Source organism: Cannabis sativa, chromosome 3, assembly GCF_029168945.1.
Source record: "Cannabis sativa cultivar Pink pepper isolate KNU-18-1 chromosome 3, ASM2916894v1, whole genome shotgun sequence".
Classification (NCBI taxonomy): Eukaryota; Viridiplantae; Streptophyta; class Magnoliopsida; order Rosales; family Cannabaceae; genus Cannabis; species Cannabis sativa.
The window spans coordinates 62,609,701-62,619,025 of NC_083603.1; the positions used below are offsets into that span (position 1 = coordinate 62,609,701).

The 9,325-nt window shown below is 35.8% G+C and overlaps 1 protein-coding gene across 1 annotated transcript; it reads right to left on the bottom strand.

Annotated features, from left to right (window-relative positions):
- Positions 1 to 3,890: 3,890 nt before the first annotated feature.
- Positions 3,891 to 8,975, bottom strand: LOC115702004 (uncharacterized). The gene is made up of 4 exons (XM_030629467.2): positions 8,387 to 8,975; positions 7,285 to 7,515; positions 6,198 to 6,918; positions 3,891 to 6,064 (listed from the first exon to the last, which is right to left on the bottom strand). Exons 2-4 carry the CDS (start codon positions 7,507 to 7,509, stop codon positions 4,104 to 4,106), a joined length of 2,907 nt encoding a protein of 968 aa, XP_030485327.2. The 5' UTR covers positions 7,510 to 7,515; positions 8,387 to 8,975; the 3' UTR covers positions 3,891 to 4,103.
- Between the last annotated feature and the right edge of the window lie 350 nt (positions 8,976 to 9,325).

Here is a 9,325-nt window from a genome sequence, read left to right on the forward strand (position 1 = left end):
GGGTTAAATTGGGTTTGAATTGAATGAGTTATGAATTTTTGAAAGTGGTCTGCGAGGAACCGGAATTCCGGTTGTGCATCCGAAATTCCGGATGGGGTTCTGAAATTCCCAGAACCGGAATTCCGGTTGGGCAACCGGTCTGCCGGTTGGGTGATTTTCAGGAACCCTAGATTTCCTCGTTTTTATGTTATTTGGGGTATTGCCATGCTTTTTATCGATAGGGAAACTTTTAGTTCCTAGTTTAGGTCCTCGGGAAGTGATTTAGTGTATCACTTATAGTGTTGTGATTGTTATGGTTTAGGAGCCTGTAAACCGCCGCGCAGGTCGTTCCAGTCAGGTTGACCGGCACACCTGAATTCAGAATTGAGGTAAGATTAGTATAACAGTATGCATATATATTACATGTTTAGCGTGCATGTAGGAAGCCTGTTAGATTACATTAGATATGTATGTTGGCTTCGAACCATCCGACTGTGTCACATCGATACAGGCTAGAGTATGACTAGCAACTGGAGTATGACCAGTGTACCGAGTATAGGCTGACACTGTATCACATCGGCACAGGCTAGAGTATGACTAGCAGTTGGAGTATGACCAGTGTGCCGAGTATAGGCTGATACTCGGGTTGGTGGTTCTGTACTATTTGACGTATCACATCAGTACAGGCTAGAGTATGACTAGCAGCTGGAGTATGACTAGTGTACTGAGTATAGGCTGATACTGTAACACATCGGTACAGGCTAGAGTATGACTAGCAACTGGAGTATGACCAGTGTACCGAGTATAGGCTGTTACTTGTCAATAGTACTGTCTTATGAACGTTCATGACTCAGTATCGTGTGGGACACGGCAGTTAGGGTTATGGTCAGGGGTATGGGCGTCTGATCATGACTCGGGATTTATGTATGATATTTGATTATGCTTTTCTTACTGAGTCTGTCGACTCACAGTGCTATGTTTATGTGTAGGTAAGGGCAAGGCTAAGGCTGAAGGACCGTGAGAGCGAGCCGGTGAAGATTGTACATGTCGGGGCGGTTAGGCCTGGAGCGTACGATCCTCGGGACAGCAAGGCTATTTTTGTAATTAGTCGCTAGGCGATAAGTATTTTGATTAGTCAGTAAACTTTTGTAAACTGTTTTGTAATTGGGATCCAGAGTATTTTTGTATAAATATTTTATAAGTTTAATTAAAAAGCAAAAATTTTAATTAATCACGATTTCCATAAACCTCGTTGATTAGCAACGAGCTGCACAGTATGTTTAAAAATCACGTAATACGCCTATGCTAGTTAGGGTGTTACAGAATAAGTATATGCTTCTTACATATTAAAATGATCACTTTAAAGAGTAGATTTTTTTTTTTTGAGAGAGAAAGGGAGCCCACTAGAGAGAAAGAAAATCACTAAGGTTGCAGGGGTCATCGCCTATCCAAATTGCAACTTCATCTAACCCCGAAGCCCAGTGTGCCAGCTTGTCTGCAAAAGTGTTAGCTGATCGATTAACATGAGATATACGGGCAGCAGGGAGGTGAGACAAAGCTTCCTTAATTTGACTTATAAGGTCTCCGAACACCGAGATATCTTCTTTGGGATGATTCAGCGCATCTGTAATAGCCTTGCAGTCTGTTTCTACCTCATGGACAAGGAAATGCTCATCTATGCACCAACGCAACGCATGGAGAAGGGATTTTGCTTCAAAAGTGGCTACTGTTCTCCTCTGATGTAAGGGAGAGCCAGGGCTGCTACTACGAGACCTTCACTGTTTCTAATAACACCGCCAAAACCAACTTTTCCTCTCCCCTTGGGGATTGCTGCATCCACATTTAGCTTGAGAAGGCCAGGATCAGGAGGAGACCAAGATGTGGGAGCTGGAGGTTGGCTGGAACAAGCAAGAGAAGATGGAGCCGACATTGAAATGTTGTAGTCATCCAGAAATTTTTTTGCTAAGTTTACAATGGCATGGGCCTGATCATGTGCTTGTCCTTTAAGAGCTTTGTTCCTGTTATACCATATGAGCCAAGCAATACAAAGAAAAAGTTCTACATCTTCTTTGGTTAAAGAGATATATATCATATGAGCAACATCGTGAAAAATAATTTCAGAAGAGCAAGAACAAATATAAGGATAAAAATGCGTACCTTTCCAGACTCTTCGAATGCTCTTACAGTAGAACAGAGCGTGTGACACAGATTCTTCCAGGTTTCCACAACGGTCACAAATCGGAGACTGAATGATTTTCCTAGAAGCTAGATTTTTGGCAGTGGGGAGGGTTGAATTGGTAACACGGAAAGCAAAGTGTTTCACCTTGGTGGGAATTTTTAGGTGCCAAAATTTTTTCCACCAAGACGAAGGGGAGGAAGAAAAATATGGAAGAGAATTGTCAAAGTAATACATAAATTAAAAAAATAATAATAAAAGTTTAATTTGCGTGTTGAAAGTTTTTTTCTTAAAAAATATTTGTGCATACTCACAAAAGTTAAGTAAGAAAAAAAATTTCTATGCTTTTTTAAAAAAGAAAACCTGTCACTTAAAACAAGAAAAAGAACCATTCATTTTGGTATGCGTGCATGTATTTAATGAAAAAAATTTGATATTAATTTAAAAGAGTATATTTATGCAATTATTTTTAAGTAATTATTTTTAATTCTTAAGTAATACTAGCTTATTTGATGCTTAGTTATTTTGCCTCTTTTGATGGTTAGTTATTTTATCTTATTATTTGTTGTGCGTGCTAGCACTGACATTATACTATATATCAACTTCTTTATTATATCATCTAAAATACATTACTAAATTTCCACCTTTCTTATTTTATCTCAAACTTTTACATTGTACCATACATCAAATTTTTTATTTTTTCTCTACATCATTAAAGTATTATATTTTAAAAATATTTATTAATTCAGATTCAATATTTATTTTTTCAATAATTCATACAATTTTATTAATAACAATCAACTAAAATAATTACCTGTAATCCAATCAGGACATCTCCCCTGTTGGAGACACGACCAGGATTAGAATTAAAAGAATGAGTCTAATAATCAGCTGCCTAATTCTCAGATCGTTTGACAAAAGAACTAAAATAAAATCAAATGAAAAAGATTACAACATTATAGTTAACTTTAAGAACATGTATATTCAGTTTCATTTACCGCTCAAAAGACACAACAATAAGAGATTGTTGCAGTAGATTCATTCAACCTCGTAACTTAAGCACTCACTTATTGTGTAAGGTACGTAATTGCACTATTTTAACAACCCCTTCAGTCGCAGAGAACTTGTTATTTCCAACCACTAACAACTATTTGATGATGAGTTATCGAAAAACAAAGAACTAACAATGAAATAAAGCAAAATAGAATCATGTCACACAAACAAAACTAAAACGCTCAAAACTATGTCACAAAGACAAGACTAATCATAATAACAAAAATTAAATCGCACTAATAAAAGACATTCTCGACCAAAGTCGTACCTATGCTCATAGAAGGCCAAAAAAACAACCTCCTATAACTATAAACTTAAAAACGAAAAACTTCAATTTTTTTAATTTAATTTGTACCAAAACAACATAAATTTAATTCTCAATATATTCCTCTCATACTGTGGTAAGATACTTTCTATATGCCAACTGAACTGCTAAGATTCAACATATAATGTTAATTTATTCATATGTATAAAACAAAAAAATATTAATAAAATAAACTTAAAATAATAAATAATACTTCTTGTAGAGAAGTAAAATACACTACTTGATTTATGGTATATTTGAGTAATTCTCTTTTCTTTTTCAAAAAATATGTTATTTTAAAGAAGCTAATGCCAGTGCTCTATAGCTTGCTTTAAAAGTGTTAACATCACTACAAAAAATTATATAGTAAACCCATAATAGTTAAAAGTTGCATTTTATAGCTTAAATTAAGCATATCACAACATTGAAACTATCTACACCTGAAATAGCTTACGTATGTCATGGCTTCTTTTCCTATTCAAACACCTCATATATGTATGTCCAAGTCTTAGAAAACATTTACAAGAGATTCCAATAATTCAGAATAAAACAAAAGAAGAAGAAAAATGGTCTCTTTATGCATCAATTTTACTAAACTTGACTTAGTATAAGGTGTGGATTACTAACTCTAACCGGACATCTCTGTCCCCGGCGCCTCCTAGTCACCTTTCCCCAACATACTACACTTCTCTCTTCGTTGACCAGCTTGTTGTTGCTACTATTCAGTTGTTTCAACAGTGGCTCAACTGAGCAACCCACTCCTGCATTGGAGGAACTAGGAATGGAACCCCGCTTCCTCCCCCTCGAGTACCCGTTTCTAGTGGCATATCTCATTGACCCTGTTTCCCAATGTGTGCCAGCAGCTTCCATCAGACCTCCTATAATCTGAAGATCCTCTGTGACCTCATACCTCGACAAAGATGCAAGGCTTGGGAGAATCTCCCTTTGGAAGTCTTTTCGCTGCTTTCCACGCCTTGTCCGACCCTTCCTTTGCTGAGTAGGAGATGAAGAGGTGCCAGTTTCTTCCTCCTTTGAGCCATTACTTTTACAACAGAAGTCCTCCATTTCTGTCTCTGTCAGCTTCAGTGTCATGGCCTCAAAATAGTCCATTCCATCAGGTAGAAGCTCCTCAGAGTTGTCATCTATTGTAGTTTTCAAAAGTGATTCAAACTCATTTGCTGAATCTGTTAATACTGTGGAAGCTATGCCAGCAAACCAAAGTAGGGAGTCATGTGAAATTGTTTCAAGCTGCTTGCAACTGGTTATTTGGGCAGAACTCTGGGACCTTGATGATGAAATGGAAACTATTGCATCCGCTGCAATTCTCGTGAGTTCATCTGGCAGATCAGGTTCATCCGGACCAGACAAAATCAAGGGTGTCTCAACTTGGTTTTCATCTGATTCTCCTCTGGGTGGAGAACACTCCTTGTTTTCTGGACTTGGAGGAGCATCAAAATCAATTTCTTCTGTATGAGCCAGCTCTTGAGCATCTAAGTCATTTATAGATGAGTTCAGGTCAAAGAGGCAACCAAAAACTGCAGGTTTCATGCCAACCCCATCCTCTACTGCATGTTCATCTACAGTTAATTCATTCTCTGGCTCAGAAACAGAATCACAAGCCAAGTTCAAGTCAAATACTTTTCCTTTGGGCCTCACATCTTTAACCAGGCTTTGACAGGTTATTGAGGGGTTGTTGCTAGAAGAGCAGTGACGATCAGAAATGTAAGATTTGTTAGAGTCATGAGATCCAGAGATCAGTTTACTCAAGGAGTCAAGTGCTTCAACATTCTTAGGTTCAACATGCTTACCAACAGAACAAGCTTTTAAAGAAAGAGACTCCACCTGAGCTGAATTTCCATGCCCACTACCGTCTTTCCCAAGCCAAGCAAACTCACTAGCAGAATATTCACATTTTTCCATCCCCTCCACCTGCGCTGAATTTCCACGTCCACTATTGTCTTTCCCAAGCCAATCAAACCCACTGACTGAATATTCACATTTTCTGACTCCCTGTGCTGGCTGAATACCTTTCGAAACCACAAACTCTGAAGAAAAGTTTTGTGGTCTGGAATTCAAGTTAAATGAACCTTTATGCTCTGATAGGTCATGATTAGACACCAACTTGCTGTCTCCATCGAGCTCCAGTCTTCCTATTGCTAATCTACGCCTTTTATCCAATGGTGCAGAGGTGTTAAAACAAGGCAGTGCCTGAACTGCAACTGGATTCCGTGTAGAGTCACCAAAGTTTTTCAAAGCAAGAATTGATGACTGGGAATTTGTAATATTGACCTGAGGACCACCATGGTCCCTGAAAATGTTCTCAGAAAAAGTACCATGTGGTCCACTATATTTGTCAACTGAGGGAGCATCATTCTTTCTCGAGCACTCCAAATCATAAATTCCTCTTTCAACAAATGAAGTATGGTTTCCCTGATGAAAAGATGAATTTTCCTGAACTAGCTCGCGGTCCTTTTGCAAGAGACCAGACAAAGAGGACAATTTATCATCGTTTAGACCTCGATGAAAAGGATTCAAGCTGCTTCTGGATTTCTCTGAAAAAGGATAGGGTCATGAAATAAGAACTTAGCAGATTATTTAAAGACAACATATTTAGCTTACAACCATAATTAATATAATGTAAATCAAAAGAAAGAAAAAAAGGAGAAACTTTTGTTTGAATGGAACCTTGGAAAAAAAAATCAGCAGACTTGTCATGACAGGATAACTGCCCCTCTTTTCTTTCAGTTTCCGCCAATACAAAATTTGATGGACCAAGATCTGGCAATTTTTGGGTATTTTGAAAAGATTCCTCCAATGAATATTTAATGGATGCTTCCTGTTTCTCTAATATTGAAGCAGGGATTTTGTTAGTCGCGTGAAAAAGAGAGTTCAATACATCACTTCCAAAAAATGATTTTACATCACTGGTGTACACTACTTGTGGAGATGTCTTCACAGACTGACTGGATTTCTCAGGCATATCAGAAACCATTTTATCATCTAAGAGGACCTTGTCTTCACCATTAAAGTACTCAACAGCAGTCAGTTGAAGATCCAACGATTTCTTCCCGAATTTCTTGTCGTTAGATTCTGATAATAGAAAATCTTTTGAGCACACTTCAGATTTAGTAGAGTAAGGAGAACATAGTTGAATGTTTTTCCCTTGTACTGAAATCAAAGGTGAGAGCTTTTCAGAACCAGAAATAGACATTGGACTGTCTGCAGGGTTTATTGGGCCAAATTTGGGGACTTGAAAAGTCTTTGGGAACTGTTCAGATGATGTTTGAAAGAATACAGTATCTGAATGTGATGCCTCAAACCTTGAATAAGACTTGTGCAATTCATTCCTTCTAATTTCACTCATCAATTCCATTTGTCTTCTGTAAAGGCGATGGAGCTCCTGAATCTGGATTGTCAAAACAAGTGTACCAAGCATAAGTAAATGTACAATTCCTGTTATTGGTACTCAGAAATCTGCATCACGGGTCCCATGCAATAACAAATTAATGCAACTCTACATTCAATGCTTGGACATGTATTGTGTTATTACATATATCATGTAGTGGAACAAATATCCCAAAACCCAGTCAATATTGGCAGGACCAAATAGACATCTTTCTATGTTTTATTGGTTCTGTGAATAATTTATAATACTGGAAACCAATTGTCACAAACAAATCAAAGTCTTTAAACAACAAAATACTGTATAAATGTCAGCAAAACAGAACAAGCAGTATCCTATTCCTTCGCAGCAAAAAGCATAGAGATTTACCTGATCTTTAAAAATTGTTTCATGCTTGAGCATTGTCTGCTTTAACAGTTCTTTGTTGTATGTTAAAAGATAGTTGGGAGACAAATAGCCGTTATAGTAATTTCCACTCTCTGAAACTTTGTCATTAAAATCTAAGGGCCATGTACTAGCGTTGGCATCCAAGTTAAGATTCCTTGCGGAGTGATATCCTGAGAAATAGCTATTATACTGCATGTTTGCCCCCATTTCTACCTGTTCCAACATAGTAGTAGTGAATAGTGTGAGCAATATATTTATAGACAAATTTATTTACACAATAACAAGTCAACAGGCCAGACAAAAGGGGTAAGGGCATTATCAAATGCAATGTACATTAGGTAACCACAAACCAATGAAAGGAAAAATAAAAGGGTAGTTATGGAATGTTGTACAATTGCCTGTGAGCATATGAACAAGTACAAGTACAGTATTATTAAACATAGCTTGAATAATGATTTGAAGAAACTTCAGTGTATAAGATTAACTTTACTAAAAATAAGACATACATTATTAAACAACCATATGTTTGAGTAAAACAATAAAGAATATATAATATATATTTTAAAAAACTAGAAAGAAAGACAGCAATGACAATTGTGCTAAAAAGAATGAGGAACCCCATACAGTATTTTATGATCAAATAAATAAAAGATAAAAGAAAATACTTCCCAAAATTAAATATATTAAGAGAGAACAATCTTAAAAGAAATTATAATCTTGAATTGAAGTGTCACAAGATGGAGAAATATAAGTACCAAAAATGTGATAATAATATTTAAAAACTCAATCTATCTAAAACCAGAGACCGAGGAAAGATTTTAAGAAAGAAATAATTTTTACATTTTAATAAATCCACAAAACTTAAATCAAGCTCAATCAACAATGTTCCAAAAATAAGAAAAAGGAAATCCTGTACCAAATAATCGAATTATTAGAACATACTATAAAACGGAAAAATATATATTTATTTTTAAAAAAAATGAGAAAGAAAAAACAAAATCAAGCAAAATATCACAGTAATAATGGCCTTCAAGTTTCAATCATCAGTAAAACATTAAAAATAAAATAAAAATTAGAGACTTACCTCTTAAATTAGACAAATAATATTTTGAAGAACCCACAAAGGATATCAGTGGAGTTTGAGTTGAGAACTAATAAAAAGCTCGAGAACAGAGAAGAAGGAAGAGACCCCAGATATCAGGAATCAAGAATCTGGGAATATCAACCCAAAATGAGCTGAGACATCAAGGCGAGAATTTCAGAAAATCCATGAGAAAGTTCGATTAGACGAAAGATTTTGGATCTGCTGGGCCATTCTCTCTAGGAAGATTTAGAGAGAGAAATAAGAGAGAGAGAGAGAGAGAGAGAGAGAGAGAGAGAGAGAGAAAATTGCAGACAAACAAAAAGAAATCCGCAGAAACAGACGAGAAAAAATTAACTTATAGGAGAAGAAGAAGGGTCTCTCTCATCCTCCCATTCCATCTCTTTCCTCCATTCAAAGGTTTTCATTTGATTTATTTTTCTCTTTTCGAGAGAGAAAGAAATTATATGAGTTTGTCTTAAAGAGACTCTAGATTCTCTCCATTTTCGTTTCAGGTACAAAAACTCATCTTTAATAGAATATTAATATTTTTCCAGATAAATTAAATAAATAAATAAACAATCAATCTCTTAAACTACCTTGATTTTCCCATTTAAAAATACTTTAATAAATATTTTTTGTTTTTTTTTTTAATTAGTTACATGAGATTAGTCTGTAGTGGGTCCCATTACCACAACATTAAAGTATGTAGTAGCATGCTGATTCTGTGAAAGTTCTTTTTGCAGTAATGTCCTATTACTTTCCCTTAATTACAAAATTGTACTGTTTTTCCTATCTATGTTATTTTTGTAACATTGGGCATGCCTTTTCTGTGAAATTTCCCTTTTTCCTTCACCATTTTTAATTACAATAAATGTTACTTTCCTTACCTTTGGCTCAATTTTTTATTTAGTTTAAAAAAAAACCAAAAAAAAAAAAATG